The sequence below is a fragment of the Formica exsecta genome, unplaced genomic scaffold, assembly GCF_003651465.1.
Source record: "Formica exsecta isolate Colony F162 unplaced genomic scaffold, ASM365146v1 scaffold48, whole genome shotgun sequence".
Taxonomy (NCBI): Eukaryota; Metazoa; Arthropoda; class Insecta; order Hymenoptera; family Formicidae; genus Formica; species Formica exsecta.
The window spans coordinates 326,741-352,948 of record NW_021852035.1 but is presented as its reverse complement, the minus strand read 5'-3'; the positions used below and the strand labels follow the sequence as shown (position 1 = coordinate 352,948).

Below are 26,208 nucleotides of genomic sequence, written 5' to 3'. Positions count from 1 at the left end.
AAAATATGATTAGTGCAGAGCCGTGTGACCATGGCATGATAAATATTAATGGCCGCTAATACGCCGTGTCGTGTCGTGTATCTAATATTCGTTTTCTGCAATACGTGACGTTTTGCTCTCTCGTATATACCGCTGTAATTTCTCCCATAATAAAATAATCGCGGGACAGAATCGGTAGATCGCCGACGACGCTGTCTAGCCTCCGGCATGCGTCGCGACGAGTTGTACCACTGTCGTGCGCTAAATGGATCTACGTGAGCGGATTATAAGGCTCTAGTACTCGATAATACTTCCTGCGTAATGCGTTTTAAAGACGTTTCCTGATATCTTCGGCGAATTGACTCTTAGATAATACGGGAAGTGGTCGTTTATACGGATCCCTCCATTATTGCTCCATTATTTATTTTTACCACAGACAACACGATTATTAACGTCGAGGATGCTAATGATATGACTGCTTTTCACAAAATCGAGAGCTCTCGTGTTTGTCCCACAAATGCGTCTATCACTTATTTTGTTTTACTCGTATCGCTATATTATAAGTTTAATCTGACAGATGATCTTAACGAAATCATCCGGAAATCTATGCCGATATTTCACGCGTACCTCTCCGGAATGACGGATTCGTCGAAGTGACATTTAAATTAGTCCGATGAGATCGACGTTGCATTGCACTCGTTTTTGCCGCATCTCATTCAGACACGTTGACCACGGTAAGAAACTACGTGTTATGTGCGCACGTGATTTTTCGGATGAGATAGCCGTGCGCGATATCGGGTCGTCGTGCCGTCAGAACGCTTTGCATTGCAAAGTAAAGACGTGAAACGTACGATGGATGACGCGCGTTGCTGCAACCAACGCGTCGCGTCGTACGATCTCCTTCCGCCATTGATATTCAGATTAGCTCGTTGGCGCTCCGCCCCGAGAAATCGCTATAATTCAACGCTCCTTTTTATTCTCGCATCGATTCCTATATTCGCCGGCAATTAGCGTGGCGCAATCGCGACGGAGTGGAAAAGTTTCGTAATTTCTCACCGGACGATCATCCACTGCTCACCGTGTTGGTCGCGATACCTACCAAGATCGTCGTGTCATTTATCAGTCCTTTATCTCGGACCGGTTCGTCACGGAAATCTCGCGAATCGGGCGGGCGCGCGTCTCCGCCGTTTGTAAATGCATAAATAATTTTGACTTCATAAAGTACATTATACCGCGAAATCAAGGGAGCGCACTTCTATAAATCAAGCTCGCGCTCTACCCGGAGGGCCATAGCCTTACGGGCATGTCGTTAATGAAAATTTGTAGAACGTTGTTATCATCGGCATCTCCTAACCGAGCTGGCATGACGCATCGTTTACATAAATATTTTTAACCGATTCTTAACAATGCATACAAGAGGCTGCGATTTTTAAGAAAAAAAATATTCTGCAACTATATCACGTTTGACTTGATTTCATTGTTCTTAGTAAAAAAAAAATATATTTATATATAATTTTAATTTTCTTTCTATTTTGATAACATTCAACTTTAATATATATGAAAAATGAAGATTTTTTGTAAAACTAACAATAAGTTTCAGGTTGATAAAAAAAACCTTCTTCCTCGACGAAATGATATCGAACAGAAGCATTACGTGAACGTGAAATTTGCATATGTCAATCACATTCATATAATTACTACAATTCGACACAGTCGAAGAAAAAAGGGAAAAAAAAGAGATCAACGAAATTATCGTATCAGACGCGGTAACGCTTGAAATACTCCGGCGATTCTTTTTCTATTCCGCCTGAATAAACGTAAACTAACGGAATACTTGTTTACATTACGCTCGCATTCGACAATCCATAAATCGCTCCCGATTCCGACATCGGGATAAATTCATACATTTCCATCGCTCGTGAAGCATGAAAAACGTACGAGGCGCGTTCGCGCTCGCTCGAACGATTGGTCGAGTAATTATGATCGGTTTCGTGGAGAACCGGCGCGGCAGCGTATACGAATCGTCTCGCATGCCTGATCGTAATTAATAACGCGAAAGGTGCCCACAAAGTTGTCACGTCGCAGTAGGGAGAAAAAAAATTGCAATTTGCCGATAGAGGGACAGAGAAAAACACCTATGCACTCCCGAGTTTCGCCGACTCTCTCGCTTGCGTTTTATTTTATTTTATTTTTACTTTTTGCGATTCCGCGGGAATTGACATTGCCGTGTATCGTATAACGTCTCCTACGCGTTATTACTCTTTTTTATCCCATAACCCCGCCCCACGCGCCTTCTCCTTCCCTTCACCTCTTTTACTCTTACCCCGCATTCACGACCGGCCGGCCAGCCGGCTGGCTTGATCGGCTACCTGGTCCTTCGCGTTACGCATTCAGGTCTTGTCTAGATGCAGGATAATATTTCCTGTAACTGTATAACAGATTTACGAGCGAGTCACCTGGGCGGAGCGAGTGAAACGGAGCGCTGTACGCGTCGCGTTGGCAGGAAAGGCTATCGCCGCGTGAAATTGAACTTAATGATACGGTTTTAGATCGGAATGCGGCGCGAAGCTGCAAATGCGGCGTCGATTCTGTTGCAACTGGAGTTGCATTTGTTATTAAATATCTTACGCATCAATTACAACGATCGACGACTTTTTACATCATGCATTTGCGAAATGAAAATTCGATGTTCTAGCTCGAATGAATAATAATACAAGACAAGTTTTGATTGTGTGTATAATAACTCTTGTGTTTTGCCAGATCTTCTCGTTCACTGACAATATTATTTTTTTAAGTAACAGGAATTATATGTTTCACCATTAAAAATTAAATTACGAAAGTGAGAGAGATTTTTCTTTACTTTTATAATAGCAAATAATCATCTTATTTTTTATAATTTATTATTTTATAATTATTCTTAAAATTTATTCCGTATAAATTTGTTCTCTCTTTTCAATCTAAATATTCAGTACCATTACATAATCATTACCGTTGAATAATAAATTAGATAAGTATACAAATAAATAAAGCGCAACGTTAAATACCCTTGTATTACTATATTTTTTCGCCGAGCGGCAGTAACAAATTTGTCCTCTATAATTTCTGTAACATATATTTAACGCTTCATTAATGTTTTTCTTTCGCGCAAAATAGTCCTGTCAATCCATCGACAAAAATTTTCTTAATATAAATCTTAATTTTTTTACTCTGCGCTGATTTATGCCGTTCTATCTGTACGAATAGATTAAACACGATTGAGAAGTTGAAAGTGCTGCCTTTCTAAAAAGCAGTTATTTAATTTGTATAATGCCGGATAAAAATTAGTTTAAGCGACAAGTGTTAAATGATCATTAGCATTCAAACATTAGGTATTTTGTGAAATCTTGTGCGACTGAGCCGCTTACAAAATTGATTGAATTAATCAAAATCGTAGAAACGGATTTTTACAGACGATCGATACAATTTCGTACGTGACGTACAGATCCGCGCGAGATTGAAATGTGAAAATATGATGTGATCACGATTGAATATTCATTTAATTGTAGATATAATTAATTTAAGGCATTAATAAACAGCGCGTTAGCGATAGATAAACTATTTTTAGAAAACTACTGAAGCATACACTTATAATATACGATATCTGCTGAAAATATAGCGCTATTATAACGATACGACATTAAATAATATTATTCTTTATTCTTAAAAGTATATTCACCAATGACGTTGATTAATGACACGATCCGATCCACGCTGATTATACACAGCGCGCGGTATCACACGTCAATGTTTTCTATTTTCATCACAATTATGATACGCATAATTATATACCCCTATATATTTCAACCGGCAACCCACGCTGCGTACGCTAATACGAAGCATTACGTAATGTGCCACAGCGACAGCGAATGCAAATTCACCTTTACGCAACCAGGTTCACTGTTCCTTATCGCGAAATTGCCGCGCGTCTAATATCATTTCTACTGTGTTGCGCGCGCGTTAAAAATACTTCACAAAAATTTGTTATAAATAATTCGTTAGGAAAGTCAATCGAGTTATAATTGTCACAAAAGTATGCAATATCACGACACTTGCTCGGTAGTAAATTAAATATTATGCATGCATATCGCATGTTAAGAAGATTGAGAAATAATTATAATATATTTTTCATCAGAAAAAAAAGATGTGTTGGAATGTTGCATTTATTTTCATCAAAAATAGTATCGTCTATTGCGATATTTTTCTAGGTAAAGCTTACTAAAATGGCATAGCTAAACGTTATATTCAGAGTATTATGGAATATATAAATCTTTCTTGTATTGATAATATAAATAATTAATATTATATTCGAACTTAGCTGAGAGAAAAAGAGATGCTCTCACGGTTGTATGTTTTGGAATGCATCATTAAACATATATAACGCTCCCGCGGCAACGAAATCGTTACGAGGAAAACTCTCTCTAAAATGAAAGGTAGGGCTAAAAATTTTTTAGCTTTTTACGCCCCGGCAGGTAAACCCTCGGACGGGGGTGTTCCCCGGCCTGACAGGTGCATCTCTTTTTAACGTTTTCTATAGTGCACCATCTCGACCATTGGTATTCAACATCGGGACACACTTAGCTAGCGTGAATGTGGGCGTGCGACGATTCGTCCGTGTACTCGTATGTGAGCATACACACGTGTGGATCGCGCTCCTGAGATAAATACTGGCCGTGTATCTCAGGTATATTCAGGTATAGAACATCTCTCACGAGCGAGAGAAGCAGGTAGGCCTATATATACGCAGGTCTCGACCGAAGAGGTCATTGGAGTGACTAAGGAAAAAAGATCTTCTACCAGGACGATAATACCTCGTTCGAAAAAGACGGGGAAGAGAAAGAAACATGTACATGGAAAATCCGCGGTGCATCTTACGAGATGAGGTGTGATATCTTTTGAATGGTAAAGGAATCTCGGAAATCCTCAAAGAAAACGTCTATTCGAAATGTGTGCCGCGCCGCGGTACGAGTATTGTGTCATTAAGAACACGTATCTTTTTCAAGAAGGAAGAAAGATGATATTTTTCAGCATTATATCGTTTATGAATATTATTCATATTCTACAACTATTATTATTGCAATATGTGGGCAGCGCTCTTTTTGACAATATTTAATGTATAGTATGTATATATTTGCCTGACTCCATTTTTCAATAAAATTAAATAAAAAATTAAATACTTTCATGATTTTAAAATTCTATAATAATTTGCATAAGTAGATTTTACACGCGCATTTTTCGGGGATCAAATTACGAATACACACATTTAGCATGTGCGCACTTAGCATATTTCCACGCGATTAGTTGGAATAACTAATTAAGATCGATTTAGCTGTCGGATATTGAATACAAAGTAGCGAGGTATCAGATATCACGCAATGCGCGGTGCAAGATTAAGGTTCCAATTTTTCTCCGCTGCTAAATCACGGAAAGGTAATACGATCGCGCCGATGTACATTCGACGACCTTAATGTGGTCCGAGAATGTTTAAGAGCGTGATGCATTTCGGCTTACGGTGCCGCAACTTATACGCGCTCTTCTCGTGTGTCCGCGTGTAATTAACGCGCGTACAAGAGAGGAGTATCCAAGACGTTTTTATTTCGTTCTTAATTACCGCGGCCGCATACGGAGCATATTGTCGCATTATTGCGCAATCATGAAGTAATTAATATATGCAAGAGCCCTCGCTTTCGAGGATTGAAGTTTTTCCGCGCATACGGCCTGTGAAAGACGCGCAATCAACGATAATTACGTAACGCCTAATGATAAATTATCTCTTATCCACGCATCGTTGGACAATATGTAAAGCCGGTAGAAGAAGCGATTGCGAGTCGCGCGCCAGTCAGCTTCATCCTTCTTCTTCCTCCTATCGTAATTGAGCTATGCATAATAAAAGATCGCTAAACGACGACACCTTAACAGATCTCTAATGACCACGTATCAAGCGATGATGGAACGAGCCTTGCGTTTCGCATCGCGCTTCCATGGCGAGCTTTTAATCGTGCGAAAATCCTCGGGCGAAACTTATCAACGATCGAGAAATAAATGACGGCCTCTCTACCACGAGCTTCGTTTTTTTTTTCTTCATTCGCTTGATTTTATAATGAGCGGCGAGATAAATAATGCATGTGCAGCCGGGCATAAAAGCGGCGGTGAACTTTTAGCATTCTTAGGCAGAAGCAAAGGTATATGACGACCGTCGAATAAAGCAAATAAACTAAGATTGTGATTAATACATGTCGATTTCTTAAATAGGCTTAAGTACACTTTGATACGTGCTTACTTTTGTATCCTTTTCTTTATATAATAATTGAAAACTAGATAAATTGCTATCGTCGGAAGAATCATATTTCCGTTGCGCATATCGAAACATCTTTATATCGTGAAATAAGAAAAAAAGGAAAGAGAATCTTGACGAATTAAATATCAGAAACAACTAAATGACGAAATTGTATTCTTCAATTAATTTCAACTGTGACGTTTGCTTTAATAAATTAGCAACCTAAAGATTAGTTATCGAAATACTTAATGTCGCGAGTCTTGAAAATATATTAGAAAGAAATCATAAAACATATCAAATTAAATTTTGAGAAATAAAACGAAAATTATTTTCCACGTTTTCACAAACTGTACTATTTCGCTAAAGTACGTACGCCTAACAAACACACGGTATAAAAAAAAAAAAATATCTTATCTAATAGTTCAGATGTAGCTAAAATGGCGGATAACAAAAATTACGTCCAATGAACATTTTCGAAGCTGTGCTTTGTGGGTTCTTAATGGTGGGCCTTCCAATGGCCTGTTCCGATCCACGATGGCTACTGGTCAGCCTCGACGCGTTCACGAATCATATACGTATGGGCCCAGCATAACATCTAGCACATCCACATGCAGTACGCATACATACATATCGTGCTCAACACATACCTATATACACGTATGAGTATTCGCAGCATCATGTACCCTAGTCGTTTTATTGCAAGCGTTGAATGATCGCGTCACAACTTTTCTCTCTTTCTTTCGAATTGTACGTACCAGGATAATTCTAGCGAAAAGAATGCAAATTTCGTGCCATCCTCTTTACGATCTTTACGAATCTAATAGTATTTCACTACTCCCCCCCCCCCCCTCCTCCCCGCCCCTTTTTCCGAACACGATCGTCAATCTAATCTCGGGAAACATTGGCGTGCATGTAAGTCTGGACACGGCGCTTTATGCTTATCCATTAACTCAAAACTGCAATTACGCTGAAAGTTACATAGGCATCATATTCGACGGGAAGTTAATAAGCAACGTGCATCCGTGTCGGCTGGGAAAAAGAGTTTAAATTATGCAGAATAATTCCCGCCGCAATGATGGGTAAACAAAGTTTTAATTATTAGTTGGAGTTATCGAGTTGAGTCGTTATTGGAATAACATTTTATCATTTCGAACACTTTTCGTGAATCCTTTGAATTATTGCATCGTAGCGCATTCTAATATTTGAAAATAATGTTACTATTATATTATATTATATGTATATCGATCGCGACAAGTATCGGGAAATAATCCGTTATAATCATTATAATTAATGATTAATTATCTTTTATTAAAAGACGCGTAACTATATCGCGATGATAAGTTTTTATCGAAGCACATATTTCGCGCGATCATTTATTATTTTAAGTATTGTAAAATTTGAAGTAACAAAGATAAAAATTATAAATTATCGTTTCGTTGCGATTTGTGCGGACAATAATTATTTTTTTCTCACTTTACTTTCTCGCTCAAGTTATTAAGACGATTGCGTGACTTAACAATAATATGTCGAAACATACGATAGCCAAATATGATAATTAATTTGTTAATGCTTCGAAATATTTAACATTTCGTAATATATTCTGTATTTTTTTCAGAAGAGACTTCTTGGTGTTTTTATTTTATTTTATACTTTTGACTTTGAAACGTTTGATGCCCGAACGAACTGCGTCATTGAATGCACGATCAATGTCTTCGTTAATGGCACAATAGTCGTCGTCGAACGATTAAGCGACTACGCAATAGCACGAAGACGCGATGAAGGTCTGACAAATTTCGTCAGCTATTGCGCAATTAAAACTGCGTCTAAGATACGTTGGTAATTAGCATTAACGTTGCTTTTTTTTGCGATTGGACGCTCTTATCTTAATATTTATCTGTATATCTTTAATATCCTTATGAGAGAAAAAACATTCGGAAATAGCAAAGTTTGTAATGCAAGGCCAGCTACATTTTATTAATAATATTGAATTGTATATTAAGCCTTACACCAAGGACTTGACACATTATGCATTTTAAGCACACAAAAAATTCTATCCAATAAAATATAATGTAAATATGTATAATTCTATAATCTTAAAAATGTATATTAATTCTATATATAAATATGATAAATGTAGATTTAAATCTGATTTTTTTTATTTCAAGCTTGTTGTTAAAATATGATATATTGTTACATTTCAAACAACAGAGATAAATAGCGTATTTAATTATAATTACGTCGGAAACTGGTCTTGTAGAAATCGACGAGCCATCTCAGCGTACAAACAAGACACTGACAAAACGAGTCTAAATCTGAATTACCGAATCGAGTCACGATTAATGGACGCAATTAGTCTCAGCGCGAAAACAACTCGTTGTGCCAACAAGTGGAAGGTGGATCGGCGAAATCAGGTTGTCGGGAGGATCTCGCCGAACCAGAAAAAGAACTTTCTTCGGCCGATGCCTTCGCACACATACCGACGATGTCAGCATTAATCGCATATCTTTCTTAAGATATACCAACGGCAATACAAATTAACTGGCATAGCGGTTAAGAGCAGTTATTAATTTAATCACTCTCTTATATAATATCATAGCGAGAAGACTATCTGTTTAAGCTTTGCAATAAAATAAGATTCACTTAAAAATTTCAACAAATATATATTTTATATTGTGTATTTCCACTTGATTTCGATTTCGAAGGAAAGCATATTCCTCGCTTGATGGATTTTTTATGTTTAATTTTCAATTTTCTCTCTTTAATTCTAACTCAGTTTCACATAGTTATACAAATGATGGACTCGAGCCGCTTCGGTACCGCGACCGAAGAAACCTGACGACGGAATTTCTCCGTCTCGCCGATAAATCGATCGGGAAGGAAATTAAGTCGCCCTCGCGTAACGGTACTTGTAAAATCGCGCGGCTACCCGACGAACGTTCTTACATCGTTGTCCGGCGCGCCGCTTCCATAAGTCGGCGAAATTGCAGCATGCTCTTCTCGAGCGGTCCGTTAACTTTTCGCAAGAACGGAAAACAGTTACCCCGTTCAGACATGTGTCCGGTGCGTCTCGCGTTCTTCGGAGGGCGAGACGGAGGGAATAAGGAGGGCGTTTCATTGACTCGACAGAGCGCGCGGTTTAATGATCGCGACGAAACGAGAGCGATTGTAACCGTGCGCCGCAATTTGCGAGGTTTTTCCCCAACGACGACATCGACAACGATGCGGTAATCCAATTGATTTCGCTAACTGGCCACTTCCGCGACGTAATTGGATGAATCGTCTTCTGAAAAGGCGTGTGACGATGTTTCAGATAGATCCGCGCAAAAAGTGCGTCATTTTCACCGATGAAATTGGCTGAGCCAATCGTCAAGCGTACAATCTTTAAAGCAAATTTATGAAAATTATGAAAAATACCGATAACGATAAATTCCTTTTATCTTCAAATAATATAAAATTTAAATTTATTTTTAGGAAAAGTAAGAAAATTGAATTATTTTTAGGACAAACAAAATAAAATTTATTTTTCATAAAATTTGAAAAATTAATATTGTTTTTAGGAGAAGTAAACTTAAATTTATTTTTAGAGAAATTTAAAAAAAAGTTAATAAGCTCGAATTAATTTTGACTATTAACAATCTGTAAGGGAATCGATATGATAAAGTAATATTCAAAGTAAATTTTCATTTTTCGAAAAGAATGAAATTATGTAATGACAATTGCTCGCAGCGAAAGAATCAGCATCACGGAAAAGGAACAACAATAAACTTTGAAACTTTCGATAGAACTTTGACATGCCCTTTTTAAGAATGAATTGCAATGACTTTTTTTACATATATTTATTATAAATAAAATAAATTTTCGAAATGCATATCTTTAAAAGAACTTGACACAGAGAAAATCTTTCTCAACATTTTTTTATGTCAGTAAAAAGAAACAAATTTATGAATTTTCAAATCATAAAATACAAAAATTTTGTTAAAAACTGACAAAATTTATATTTAAATTCATGGCTAATAAGTATATTCGAGATTTTAACGATGCATTCTTGGAACAGTAGCCACGAGCACGAAGGGCGCTTGATCGTTCCAATGATCAACTTATTGTCCGCGCTAGGCAATTATTATCCTGGCGCGCCGATCGATGCAGGATCGGTTCGCACGTAATCGTTACAGGACTCCCGTAACGACGTACTGCGCGATAAACGCCACTTCAGTGGCGCGCGGCTCTGCACAAAGACGTGCGCAACGCTGATATTTCGCGAGAATAAATTTTCCATGGCGACTGATTAGTGGCGCTACGGTAAATTAGAGAGGAGCTCTAAACACGCGCATTTCTATGCTCGGCTCAATAATTAGCAGCGTGTGTAAAATCGTTTTCATACGGATCGTAGATCATGCACCTACAATTGAAGAAATAAGACATTATTTCATTCAAAGGTTATTGATGTTACGAATTAATTCTTATTTGATATACTATGCGTAAAAAAGAAAATATATATAAAATAAAATAAAGATAATCTTATAAATCAATAATCTTAAACTTTTAATAAGAGAAATTTTTATAAAAGGATAAATACACACACATACACATATAATATATAAATAAAACTTGATGATATGGCGATAACATGTGGCTAAGAATCTATGAAGAATCTATCAGGATATATATTTTATTTATAAAGTTTTAATCGACCCCTATTAAAATGTAAGTACTTAAAAATTCTATTCGTGAAAGAGCAGTCCGTCTAGTTTGTCTCATTGTGGCATAATCGATCTGCGATTCTTGCGAAATTGATCTAAATTGGCCGTTCGCCAGTGCAACGAATGAAGCGCGACGTGTATTTAACCACAAATAATCTCCGCGAATGTATAAGTCCGGCAACTCATGCTCGTATGCGTAACACTTTCGATACCGTTATCACGAGCGCCATTGCTGCGCTTCCTGCCGCCAATCTCTCGAATTCTTTTACATTGCGATACGAGCGCGCGAGGGAAACGCGCTCGCGTCGATTTGCGAGCCGGTCGCTAGAATATAATTATCGACAGGATAAATCAAGTTCAATTTTTTCTCATCGATCTTTAATTAACATTAGATAGCCGGACGCAGTTTTTCAATCGGCCAAACTGGTATTTCAAATTATCGTTTTTTGACGTTGAATAAAAATTCTACTCCGGCTGTAAATCGTAGCTAAGATATTTCATATTTTCGCATATTCTTTTCTTTGATGAAACTTCTTCGAATTAAAAATGATATATTCAAGCAATTACATAAAATGCACAATCAATATACAATACGTGATACAAGATTTCCCAGATGCTTCTCCTCATTTTTAAAATACTGCAATGAGGATAAAAAGACAAAATACTATAAAAACACGTTAAATCATCCTAATAAATCGTGTCCAGGAATCAATCTCGGAATGTTAGTTTCTTTCATTTGTGTGTGTATGTGTGCCTCGCCACATCTTTATATCCAGACGTAAACACGCCGGTGTTTGCTTTAGAGAGACGTACGCAACCGGTATAAGAACTGACCGGTCTTTGCCGGTGAACAGGTAGTGACGATCTATAGGCGCGCACGTGTACATATGTATAAGTATAGGTATAGGTGTACGTGCGTGAATAGATGCAACATTGACGTTTCTCTGAATGAATCCCCGATGAACCGGTTGAGAACCATTATGCGCGTTTACGGGCGCCGCCGAGAGACTTTAACGCCCGCGCAAGACGTCATGTTATGCCGAATCTTGTTTGGAGACTTCGATTACTTTGAATCGGGGCCATTCGGCTGGGGCTTCTCTAGTCGGAGATGCGATTCGTAGTGAGATAAAACGCCATAAAGTTAGAGTCCGATTTACGGCTTTAATTCATTCGACAATATTGCGTTTACATATAATACAATATAATTAATAGAAGTCATTTTTATTATTGTGCAAAAAAGACAGAGTAGAAGCTTTTTAAAATTTATTTAAATTCCATATAAAAGAGAATTTATCTTTGTAAGCTAGTCATTGACTTCTCTTAAGGCTATTCCATTTCATCGTCATACGAGAAATGATAATCGGGAAGCCCGTTGTGTGGGGAATACAATGACGAAGTAACCGCAGGTTTGAGCAAGAATCCGGGGTTCTTGTTTCACCTGTTGAGAGGGTGGGAATGCGCAGTTACGATAAGACCATGATGAATCGAGCATGATTTTCGTATCCTACATCCCTTCCACTACAATACAACGTGACAAACGAGCATTTTGTCGACGAAAGGACGCGTATTTCGCCGATAATAACTTGTCGGCGGGCATTCAAAGAAATGTGTGTAATTACGGATGACATGATCTACGACAAAATCGTCCGTAGATGCTTCTACTGAAACGAGCGTATGATGTGTTCCAGCCGCGCGCAAATTTAATCTCTTCTCGAATTCCAAACCGCAATTTTATTCTCGTAGAATATAAATTACAAAAATCCTGTAGAAAAAAATCTCGTATGCATTTTAAAATTCTCTACAAATCTCATCTGTTTATCGAAAAAAAAAATCATACATATGCAATTTAATTGCATAATTAATTTTTTTGTAAACAATTTTGTATATTATTACGTTGATTACAATCTTTTTAAAACCACAAATATATATGACCGTTGTTCCTCTCTCTCTCTTCTCGTTTTAAAATATTTTCTTAAAAATGTACTCTAAATGACTTGACAGAATACTATACTATAGTATACTACTAAATAAAAGATTTTCTGAGAAAAGTGTCCTTCTTGTGAGAAGAAAGATTTTACGCAACATTTTACGTAATAGGTCAAAGCGTAGTAATTTAAGAGTTAAGAGCAACAAGAGTGTCGAAACACTCTGCATGCCGTCACTCTAAAAGTGAACTTTATCGATGCTGTTGAATTATAGACACTTCTTCGCGCACTATGCGATCTGCATAAGTACCCGATGTGCGCGTTTATCCCGTCGGCGTGAGAGACATACGGCCGGAAGGTGGGCGCGCGGAAGGCGACATTACGACTACGCGAGAGCGCGTCGACAGATACGACGGATAGAGAAGAATTTTCTCGGCAAGAATCGGACTTCGATCTGCTTTCACGAGGACATTAGAAAGCCACGCGTAACGCGCGCTTGTCCGGGACCGATCGAGCCCACGATTCTTCGCCGACGGCAAGCCATGCGATCGAAAGATGCCAGAAGACGATCCAACAGTCGGTTCTATTGTGTTAGCCACGCGCGAAAAATAGAGCTGAAAAATCTGGGAAAAGGCTGGAAAAGAAATATCTCAAGAGCGCGTGCGAAACAAGGTAATTCCCATTCCTCTCGGAAACTGTTGTTTCTTCCTTCCTCCTCCTCTCATCTGCCTTTCGATTCGCCCACGCAAAAACGTGCACAACCACCCACGCGGTGCATAAGCGTGCGATTCCCACGGAAAGAAACGCGCGAATACGAATTATCTTTACTCGCGAGAACGTCGCGCGTTTAGTTATCTCCGAGAAGAAGATTCGATGTGTTCGAATAAGAATCTAAATCGATCCGGACTTTCGAGATTTTCGTTCGAAGAAAACATTTGGTTCACGATAGGCAACGGGATTTCACGTCGATTCGGCCGAATCGACGTACGCGATGCGTTTTGAAGTTTACAAACGAAGAACGAATCCCTCCCTGAGCAGGGTCGCATCGCGCGACGTAGCCCGAGGCTGTCCTCTCTCGCTGGGAGCCCATTTTTCACATGGGTCCCTCTCTCTTTCTCCTTACCCTCATTTTTCCCTCTTCCTCTTTCTCTCCTTGCCTCTTGTTGCCCGTGACTCCCCTTTTTTTCCTCTTTTAATTCCATCTTCTTTTTCTTCTTTTAATCTCCCTTCGTGCGCGTAGCCAACGCCCGTCCTCCTCGTCGCTCGCGCATCCACTCCTTTTCTACTCTCTCTTTCTCTCGTCGTAAACTCACGCACACGCCCTCCTCTTCGCCTTGCTTCCATCCCCTGACTTCCCCTCTCGAATCTCTCGCTCTTTCGATCCCGAGTCCATCTTCGTTCGTAGCGGCGCGACTCCGCCAGCAGCACCGGCAGCAGCTTCGCTCTCTTCGGCGTCCAGCGTAAGCGTCTTCTCTTCTCGCCTGCTCTACGTAAGAGGGAATCAATCGAATATACGTATATATACGAACATACATGGTATATATACGTGTGTACGCGTGTACGTACACCTTCTTTTTGTTCTACCGTGAGCGAATCTCTCTCGCGGATATCCTTTTCACAATGACGGTGAAAAGAAAGGAGGAAGACGAGACGATAGAGCTCACTTCTACATAAACAAGAAGCTCTTTCTTTCTCTCTCTCTCTCTTCCCTTCCATTACGTTCACCGCGTTCCTTTGACCAGAGAGATGAGGAGAGGGCCTCGACGTCTGCGTGCGCGCGTCTGTCTCGCGATGACTCGGGAAGATACCTCGATTATCCGAGGCAAATAGACACGAAAGCCTCCTTATAAAGCAGATAAAAAAATTATTTCAGAACAAAACGAAAACTTATAATAGGTCGACATATCTAGATATGTCTTTCCATCCGATGAGGTATCTGCCATCTTTCGGCGTATTCAATGAGATGACTTTTTACGTCCCTCTATTAGATATCTCTCGGATACGATTTGGTATGTGGATATCCTTCTCAAGGTGGCAAGATAAAGAGCGAGCGTTATAAAATTGAAGCGAGAGGGATTGGAGGAGCGAAGGTAAAGGCGGGGAAATACACAAGACTCAGATATGATAATCTATATGTGTGCGTGTCCTCCTTCTCGTTCCTCTCGCGGTCCTCCCCGCGGATACCCTTCTCAAGGTAGCGAAGCTAGAGCGGGACGGAGTCGCACGCACAGATACACATACACAAGAGGATGAAATCCAGAGTAAGAAAAGGACACCGGCGATAACGTATGTCTGCGCGGTCGTCTTCGTTCCACATATATCCTTCGACCACGTGTATCCTTCTCAAGGTAGCAAGGCGGAGTAGGACGCGATTCGAAGGTGGAACCAAAAAGAGAAAGAGAATAGGAGAGAGAAAGAGAGAATGATAGAATCAGAGAGACGGCGAAGAGGAACGCGATATAATGCACGCGTACGTATAACGCGATCGTCTTCGTTTCTCTCGTGGCACTTTCGTCGAATATCTTTCTCGAGAGACGGCTAGACCGAGCGAGAGAGATGAAAAAGCGACGCGTCGGAGAGAGACGACTGTAGAGATACGATAATGTCGGGTGGCCACGATGCCGGCCGCTGCCTCGTCGATTACTTGATGCTCTGTTTGTATCCGTACGGCTCGCTGTGGAGACGATGGGTCTCTTCTGGTCCCGCTCGTCGACAAGATCCGTGAGCCCGTCCTTGTTTCGCGTTGGCTACCTGCGTACCGGCCTTCCCCTTCCCTCCTCCTGTCGTCTCCTACCACCGCCCGCGATACATCTGTCTGTCTCTTTCGATCTCATCGTATCGCTTGAGAACAAACGAGCGGGAGAATACCTGGAGAAAGAGAGAGAGAGAGAGAGAGAGAGAGAGAGACAAAGAGAAAGAGAGAGAGGAATGACGGCTCGGAGAAGCCCAAGGGCCCTCACCACTCTCTCTGATACATCACAAATCGAAATATCTTTCTCTCCTTCTCGATTAAGAGTAGGAGGATACCGGGAGGGATATGGTGGACCATGATGTTAGATTATATTGCTATACCATACTGAAAGAGAAAGAGAGATAAAAAGAGCCGCCGAAGGAAGAGTCGAAAGGGAGGCGTTATAGGGTACGCAGGTAAAGAAGGAAGAACGAGACGAAAAGAGAAACTTAAGAGAAGCCTAAGAGAGACGCTTAAAAGTGAAGGAAGCTGGCTGTGTGAGAGACCGGAGAGAAAAAAAAACGCGAAGGGGAACAAGTAGGAGGGAGAAAGAGAGAGAGAGAAAGAGAGGCAGGAGGAGGGAAATACCGTGCACAAGCGTGTGTGGAACACGAGTGGAACGGAGGGGGGAATCTGAGAGACTTGGAGCCAAGAGCGGGATGCTGAGAGGCAGAGGAGGTAGGCGGCCATGTTGCCGTCTCCCGAGAGAAGAGAGAACGATTCGAGAGGCTGCTTCGTTTGTTGCTTGCAGCGGCGCGACTGAAACTTTCGGCGGTTTAAATTTTACTCCAGTAGATCCTTTTCTCAGATACAAAGTGCACGTTTTAAAAAGAATACAACGTTTCTTTAATCAACGCGTTAAACTTGAAGATCCCGTTAAATGATCGATCGGAAAAATTTTCTAGTGATTGTATGCGACGGTAATCATCGGCCGTCGCCGCCGTCGTCCCGCGTGTGAACAAGTGTGTGACTGAAGCCGGTGCGCGATTATACGATTCGGAATAAGATTCGGACAAGTCTAATAAGATCTTGCCGAGAACGAGTGACACGCGCAGTACAATCGAGTGGACACGTAAAACGAAACGCGCATAGTGATCGACAGCAATGTTCCAGGCTCGTGAAATGTCTACGTCAACAATGTGTAAATCGCGGGTGTGATATGAAGTGAATAAGACAACGCGTTAGATAGAAGCGTCCGAGATCTCACGGTGCCATACGTTCTTCACTGGTGGAGAAGAGAGCGTAAATCGTGCGGAGGAGAGAAACGCGGGCCTTCGAAGAAGGGTATCCTCGAGTAGGAGAGTAACTCCAACATCAGCCGAGATATTCGCCGAGAGATCGTACGTTTCGGCGAAGGTGATGACACTATCATCCGTTGAGATGTAATCCAGCACACAGGAGGGACGCTCAGTAGTTTGTAGTTGGTCCCCCATCCCTCCCCCTCCCCCTCTATTACCTTATCATTCCCCTCGCGACCTCTATCACCTACTCTCCATCTCCCTCTCTTACCTCCCTCCTCCCGCGCACATGCGCGCGCGATAATCCGCCACACCGGTAAAGCAACCATCGGACCAGCGGCTTCTTGCGAATGCACCGGCTGCTGTATCGCACACAACACTTCTTCCCCCCCTTCTTCTAATGCGATACCAACGAGTGAGTATTTATTTTTGTATATAGTTGTCTAATCACTTTGGTATTATTGTAACGCACTCCTTCCTTCCTCGGCGCGTTTTCAATAGTTGGTGGCTACCTACGCGATGACGCACAGGTGATGCGCAGGTAACCTACCGGTGAACAAGTGAATGCCAAGACGCGGGACCATGACCGTTCAATGCATGATATTCTGTTGACAAAAATCTCGTATCTATTTCTTCTTGCGATCATGTGCATCGACGTTTTAACATATGTAATTGTTTCTTTTTCTAGTATTGCGATACATGCTATCGTTAGTAAAGAGATAGTAAAAATTCTTAGATTGTGTGATATAATAAATTAAATCCTTTCACGCGAGATATTTCGCAGAAATGTAAGATGATGTATTTATATGCACGTACATATGTACGTATGTTTTGACAGAATTGCAATAATACGATACAATATTGTTTATAATAGAGATCGTTATTAGTAAAAACCATTTATGATAATGAAGCTCTGTTTTGTCAATGTTTTTGCATTATTTTATATAAACGATATTTATGATTACTCTTCCCGCCAAATTATATGCATGCTCAATGCTCCATAAATACATAAAATAATTAGAATTAAAATTATTATTTTTGATGAGATATTACTTTTCCGTTATATGAATACATGTGAAATATTGGCGAACACTTCAAAAACATTCTCAAATATTCGCGTAAATCTTCTATTCTACTTTTTCATCTCTCAGAAACACATGTTAATTAATCCTCTTACTTAAAAATTTTGAAATTCCATAAAATTGTCCTAAAACTCAGCAGCGCTATAACTTTTATGTTCCTCTTTAAAATTAATTCCGAACGATTATCCATCGAAATCGATAATAAAATATCAAACGGAGAAATAATAAAAAAGTTGTCAGACACGAAAAAAGTCTTGAGACGAGAAAAATCCGTACTCGGATACGCACAGAATCCTTTCGCGCATAATTTTAAATTCCATTTACGGCTCGGCGTTCTCCAAAGGAATCAATTGAAACTCTCACTAAATTTCTAGAAATTCACTCTCGTTGCACTAACGGCAGTCTGCGCAGCTGTGTCTGAGACTGCAACCGCGATGCACACCGCCGCGACAAACGGCAGTTTGTTGGATCTATCAGCGGCAGGTGCAACGCACGACCGAGGCGTTCGACGCCGACAAAGGCACATCGCCGTCGCGCGATCCGTCAATCGAGGAGACGCCTCGCTTCCTCTTTGTACGAACTCGACGGAGTCCACCGTCTCCGGAGGCATCGTTCACTGACGCGAGGCGAGGGCGTACAGGTACTTGAAATACAAACGGACCCACGGAGGTGGGTCCAATCTGATGCAGGGTTCCCTTTGAGAATCAGGTTAGACCGGCCGAACCTGCTCCTCTGGCTTCTCGTCTCCGGTTCGCGGTTGTATATCGGCCTCGTGTGCGTACCTACTCCTTCTCCCCGGTCGCCCCAATCTCCTTCTTCCGCGTAGTAGGTAGGTACCTACCTATCTACTTCCCGCCGCCACCCTCTTCGGCATCTCTCTGTTCTCTCCCCTCTATCTCTCTCTTTCTTTCAAACAACCAGTCTTGTTACTTCCTCGCGAGCATCACCGCGACTCCGTTATTGACGGCGCGGACGGATAAATGAAACGTGAAAGAGAGAGACGGATAAAAAGAGAGTGAGAACCGGCACCGTTCTGTGTGTTCACTCTCGATGGTCCGGCTTCCTCGTTACGTCTATTATTATACCTGTCTATCCGTCAGAACAGTGTGCCCGCGAGCTGAATTCCAGTTTTACGCGCGCGCGCCCTCCCCCATGCGCGCGCGCGCGCGCGCGTACTCCACCGTAGTAAAAGCAGATGAGCAAGCCGAAGAGAAGAGCGAACCGAGAGACTGGTTTTACTAATATCCACCTGGGTGAGACCGCATGGATTGCGGAGACGTAGAATTCGCGGTGTCAGACTGGTTGACCGACATCCGCGCGAATCCTCACCCGGCGATAAACGCCGAACCTGCTCTCGGGTTCCGGTTTCCCGTCTTCGCGCAAGATTACGCGTGTCACGCGTGCGAAACTTCTCTTCCTCCCGCGAGCCACGTGCAGTGTCTGACGCGGATTCTCCGGTTCCGGGCCGGTACCTACCTGCTATGCGGAAAACGTAGGATTACCTGCCCACTTCGCCCCGAAGTGGTAACCGACAGCCGGTTCATCTCGTTCCCACTGATGAGAGTTCAGCTTGTTCTTAACGCGTGCGGGTGGAACAAGTCGCCTCTTCCGTCTTCACTCTCGGTCACCTTGTCCTCCTCTTTACGCGTGTTACTACATTCACATGCATTAAACTCGTTAAATGAGCGCGCGCGCGCGCTTCATTATTCGTGTTAAATAATTGGGCGACGGAAATTTACTTGCTCGAATCATCAATAAACTGATATACGATATCTCTGTACATGATATGTCGTGCTTTAAGCGTCCTTCTCTCTTTTGCTTCTTGCAGGTCCTTACCGCCCGCTTTTCTTCTTCGAGTAATCACGTGCCATACAAGCCTCAGCAACCTGTGATACGATACCCGATGCCTAAAACTATAGGTTCGCGTAGACATAGACGCCTAATCGAAAACTAGAACAGACTGAAAGGTTTCCAATTTAAACCTATCGCTGAAAGAGAAGCGACTGCGACTCCCAAAGGAAAAACAGACGGAATCTGGTGTATTAAACAAATATCACGGTACGACGAAAGAAGAGAACTGGAAGACGACGCCGGAGAATGTCGACGTGTACCGACGAGGGCGACAACACACCCCTGCATATGCAGGAGGCTCTGTCTCCGGTCAGTTTCAAAATCTTACTGTCAGATAATAAGATTGAACGCGCGCGCGACACGTATTTATATATAAATGCACTATGCATTTATTATTAGATAAATTTGCCTAATTGTGAGAATTATATTTGTATCTAATATAGGCTCAATATAAAAACAAATTACAAAATCAAGACAATCTTATTTCACTCTCTTTTTCATGTTAGGTGTAATATATACAAATTAAATATCAACAAGCCTAAAAATCTTCGGCAATTTAATAAATGCAGTTTTATTTATTCTAATATTAATATATAAAATATTAACCATTGACTGGTATTCAATGCGTGGACGATTAAAATCGAGAAATATTCTAATCGGAAATTTTTAGTAAAATTTAACGATATTAAAGTATTATAATTCTCTATGATCTTTTTATAATATTTCAACAATTCACAGGATGCAATTATATTTTATCATTAAACTGTATTTTTGTGCGTGTGATATCTTCCTCTATGTCTTTTCTCTTTTTTTCTTTTCTCTTTCTGACCATATTTTTTCTTTTCATATTCTCTTTCGTCAACTCTCTCAGCAACACCACCCGTTGCGAAGGTAAACTGAGAATTATGAACTGCAGTATTATTATCAGTGCAGTATTTGACCCACTAAAAAGCTTTTGAAAACTTCTTTTCTCTTCAAGCGTCAAGCTGCGATCGTAATTGGTTGACCGTAATCTATTTGCTAACAAAAAAAGCGATCATGGGAAATACATGTTGGAAAAGCAAGTTGAATGTCCTAAAAATGGTACATGTCACAAACCACAAAGAATTAGAAAAAGTAAGAAAAGAATAAATTCGAGAAAATTCTACAAAGCGTTTTTAGAAACACGAATGTAGTAGCAAGAATTAAAGAACAAAGCTATATATCTTTATGTTCATTTTTCTCGTTATTAAATTAACGTATCAGAATAATTTTTTCCCCTTTTTTTTTTGTATAATTGGTTACGTTTTGATCAATGCTTTTTTTCTTAGTAAGCTATCGTTTGAATTTATTTTTTGGCAATTTTAATCGTTTGTAATCTTTAATAAAATTATCATCTTCGATGACGGGGAATTTTTTATGTAATTCTAATTATTTAATTTGATTTATTGAGCAATTATTTTTATGACACACTTGCTACAATTCTTATATTGCTTCTAATTATTATTATTAATTATTATTAATATCGGAATATCCGATAATAATACAATTTCATATTTGATTAGGTAATATGACAATCTACGGGCGAAAAAAGCATATTCTTTAATAAAAATTTAATTGTAGAATCGCCACGGATAAGTTCATATTTTTTATTTTAAAAAATCGTTCTCAAGCCAGGCGTCGTTCGAAAGTGAAACGCTTTGACGTTACATTCGCATTACGACACTGTGCGATGAGAAACTCGAGCATGCATTAGCCGTTCAGTAAAATTTTAATATGTAGCTCTAAGAATTATGATTAAAAGTTGTGAACTCATTATAGTCTCGTTCTGTTGATTCCGCGGCACTTTTCGCATAAATTGAATACTTCAAAACCATAGAGCTTCTAATTTTTCTCGGTTACCTGTTTTATTCGCTAATAAAAAAGAAAAATGTGCATAAAAACCGTAGTTGATGTAACATGCAATCTTAAAAAATTCATTAAGGAAACAAAATCTTTGTTTTGCCGCCAGTAATACGTAATCATAATTACACGAATGAAAAAAATAATTATGCGATGAGTTATTATGTACATCTGATATTCTAACAGATGACGGTGTAAACAATTTAAAAAAGAGATTTTTTTCGAGATTAAGTTACCCGTGACGAACATTAAGATCCAAGATGTCACCGATGAATGCGCATATAAAAGACTAATAAAAAAATAATTTGCTATCCTTAAACATCGCACGCGAATGAGCGCGCATGAATCTCGAGAAAAGTCGAAAGTAAGGACGATCTCCATTTCGCACCTGCGTCTGGCGCCTTTAATAAGCGGTTAAATCCGTACACCTACGATAAGCATCGCAAGCATACCGGGTGTTCAAGTAGCCGTGTAAATATTATCGCGCTTCCGGATCGCAAGATGATCATTTATCCATCGCGCTTCTTCGCTATGTCGAAACGTGGATGGACGTGTCTTGCGAGCTTACCCGTCATCGTGGACATGTACACGCCGATATCCCCTTATCAAACTTCAACATTCTTTCGTTCGCATTAAACGAACGGTATGTTGGCTGTTCGTTCGTCTTGTATATCTATCTATCTGCATACTCGCGGATAAAACTGTATCTGGATACGATGAAGGAAGAGATCCGCGGCGGATGACTTTTCAAAAATTTCTCGTATAAACTGATGGTTAAATGAAGGGAACCTTCGACGATGATCACGCCGTTCATTATGGAGATAAGAAATAAAGGCTCTTTAATAGAATTCCGAGCGACTGGTCATTTTGTATCTTCATTAACTTTTTCGTTAACCGATTCGTTATTGGGCGGCAACGGCGAAAGGAAAAAGAAAAGAAAAGGGAGCCTCTTCGTAATTCGTGCTTGCACGTCTTTTCTCGATTCGAATGACTCATACCGATCGCAAAAACGAGATTGAAAGCGTATAAAAAAGAAAAGTATATCGAAAATAAGCGCGCGCGCATCGACGAAACGAACGCCGAAATATTTTACTTGCAAGACAACTCGCGATAAAAAGCAGAGCGCTTGATGACTAACGATGATAAGCGATAATCAGCGACGGTATTAATTAAATAAACGGCAATTGCGTACCAGAAATTTACGAAATACTTAATACTTAATTATATAAAACATTGGAAAATGGCTGTGCAGAGCAATATTATTCAAGCTGCATCATCATGCGATTACCGAATACAATAAAATACCGTATCCAGCATTCGATGAACAATAACGCAAGAAAGATTTCACTGTAATTGCGATCGTTGTCATTTTTGTCACAATCGATGCATTTAAGGCTAATGCTCTTACAACTGAGAACACTAACAGTAAAGTAATGGAAGAAAAGTTGCTTTATAAAGAGCTCTTACCTAGACGCATGATAGTGTAAAAACAACACTATATACTCTGCATCTTACAATTCAAAATTCACGTTTAGAATTTTTTTAAAAAAGTGATCATCTTTGATTTTTAGTAGATTTTTAATTTACATTAAACTTTTTATCAAATTTTATCACTTGACATTATGCTGATATATGTAAGCAGAAAATATATTATAGATATCATATATGGTAAAGAGGGATACATGAGCAAAATACTGATTTAAGAAAAATACATTTATTTTTTTTTATCGTATGATATAAAATGCTTAAAACTAAAGTGACTAAAACTCTTTTAACAGCCAATAATATTATAGGTTTTTCCAAAGATATTCTGTAAACTAAGATAAAAGCTTTAAACTATTATATCTTCTTCAAAACAGCCTCAATAAAACAGTTCAACATTTTTCGGGACACGTTATTCCTAGAGAAGGTAACAGAAACTAACAGATATCAACAATCTTTACTAGAGCAGCGAGAGATGATAAAACGAGCAATAATGTTTACGATTAGAAAAAGTCAATCGCAAAAATATTCCAGCCGTTGCGGGAATACAACGAATGAGGATCGTATCCCCGAGACACGTACAGAGACAGGAACGTACCACGAAAGAAAAGTACCTAACGATTCAACGTATCTACGTTGCAGCTGCGCGCAACGCGATCGGTAATAACTGCACGTTGCGAACGTCCGCAGATGTTTGCGCGTGATTCGCGGTCTACGGCAGCCAACGGGTAAAGAAACGAGGGAGACGTTCGAGTAACCGTCGAGTTTTAGCCGCGGATGAACGGGCCATTCGACCGGCAGATACGTCTGTGGACTTACTGTCCGTCGCGGGCTTTCACGAACGCAGCCCGACCGGCCAATTAACTGTTATTATGAAGCACTTCTTGCGTGTAAACAGAGCGAGCAGCATCCTAAACGAGCTACCGCGATCCGTAGGATTCGCGGTAATCATTTCGCGAGCTCGCGAAATCGCGAGTATTCATCCTATGCGGTAAGTTTCCCCGCGATTAGATCATCGTTGCCGATTGTTTGGATGATAGATGAAATATAAAAAATGTCACTTAAGAAAGTTTCGGCATTCTTATCTACATTGTAACAGGTTATTCAATAAACTAAGAATTAATTTTCTTAAATTTCAAGATAATAAATAATAAACCGTCTTTATATGACGGATTGTTTTAATCCGCATGTTAGAAGAAACTGGATTAAACCAACGGTGGACTCGTTTAAGTATCATATGTCGAGACATTGATAAAAGCATGAAAATTTCGTAGACTTCTACTATTTCTTCTGAACATCTGTGCAAAACTTGAGCACAACTCTCTTAACGATTTGGAAATTATTTAAGTTTAAAGTTGCTATTGATTTTTATGGAAAATCGCATATTATAACACTTATTGACAAATTTGATAAGGAAAAAACATTGCCAACGAAATAAAAATGTTCACATATATTAAGAAAACTCTAATAAATATTTGTGCAAAACTTGATTGAGATCCACTTTTTCGTTTAAAACTTATTTATTAAAAATTGTAAAAAAATATTATCTATCTCTCTTTCTCTTTCTGCAAATTACTCGTTTTTTTTTTTTGTTTCTTGCAGTTGATTTCAGGGGTTATTTACGATCAAATATTTTTGTCATAAATTAGGAAAAATATTAATTACAATTATTTTCTTTTACGAAGACGTCAAAAACCATATTATTTTGTGATACTTTAACTTTCTTTATAATTCGAATTTATTCATTTAATTTTTTAAACAATATAAACGTAAGAAATATGTTTTTCTTTTAATTTTGACAATTTTTTGCTACTATTATACAGCCAAAACATCCTTAATGATAAAATAAATGCTAGTTGAGATAAATGCGGCGATAACAGAAAACTTCCTAAACGGAATAATAGCGGAATTGCAAAAAAATATATTTTTACACTCCATGTCCACCACTATATACATCCTTGCCTGCTGTCAAATCGTTCGTACGCGAAATGTAATAAAAAGTAATAAATTTGCGCGCGCCGTTCCAATGGATCACCGTAGAACGATCGATATCGGCGACTCCGCACCAGCACGATAAATTTCAAAGCGACTGACGTTGGATTAGATTCCGGATGAAGTCGGTACACGGCCGAGTATTCGCAACGCGGAGTACTTAACGTCGTGTAACGACCGCGGGAGGTTTGTGTCGCGGTCGCGACTCGAGTTGATTAATATCCTTAGCCGGTGTATCTGAGACCCCTGACTCCGCCGATCGAGTATATCGCGATGGATGTCGCGCGATGTCAAGAACAACTTTTCCCGGTAGCTCTTATCGGACGGTTATTATCTAGAAAATAAATCCGCGATGATCCTTAACGACATTGGGGGGATTACGGTAAAATGCATCGAATGAGTCGAAATTCGCAAAACCGCAACGCTCGCGGCGGCATGACATTTTTATTGTCTGCGCGACATTACCGTTACGCCAGGACCGTTTTGTCCATTAGACACTGAAGATACAATGCTTGGTGTCTATGAATGTTGCGTTTAAGACCTGTAAAAAATTTACTGCCACTAAAATATAATGATGAAATTTATTTATAATGCGTTTTGTATTTCTGAATAGTTTTAAGTTACATCGGAATCTCGAGATTACGAATTGATATATGTGCATTGGTATGATTCTCTTTATCGATAAAAAGAAAATTTCAAATATCAATGCGATTAATAAATTATGAAAAACTACACACATATTCTTTGTTTATTAGTTATTTACGTTTAGAATAATTCGTATCGGTATTGTACTAAATCAAGACACATGTCTATTATAGATGTAATGTATATAATCATATGCAATTAGAATTAACATTAATACATGTTTAATATAAAATTATATATACACAGATAAAAAACGGATATTAAGCGTGTAATATTACTAATAATATAATAAACGCATAATAAAAAGTCTTCAAAATATAAAAACGATATGCTTTAAAATGTTGTACGGCAAAAGGCGTGAAATTATGACGTTGTTAATAATAAGTTTG

General features: G+C 39.5%; 1 protein-coding gene and 1 long non-coding RNA gene across 2 annotated transcripts in view; one reads left to right on the top strand and one right to left on the bottom strand.

Moving 5' to 3' along the window:
* LOC115241355 overlaps window positions 1–26,208 on the bottom strand; it is a 94,432-nt gene that overhangs the window by 5,591 nt on the left and 62,633 nt on the right. The window lies entirely within an intron of this gene.
* The window catches only part of LOC115241354 (protein grainyhead), a 149,861-nt gene continuing 140,025 nt past the window's right edge, over window positions 16,373–26,208 (top strand). The window contains 2 exon segments of the mRNA XM_029817070.1: window positions 16,373–17,301; window positions 19,797–20,128. Coding sequence (XP_029672930.1) covers window positions 20,066–20,128 — 63 coding nt within the window. The 5' untranslated portion in view covers window positions 16,373–17,301; window positions 19,797–20,065.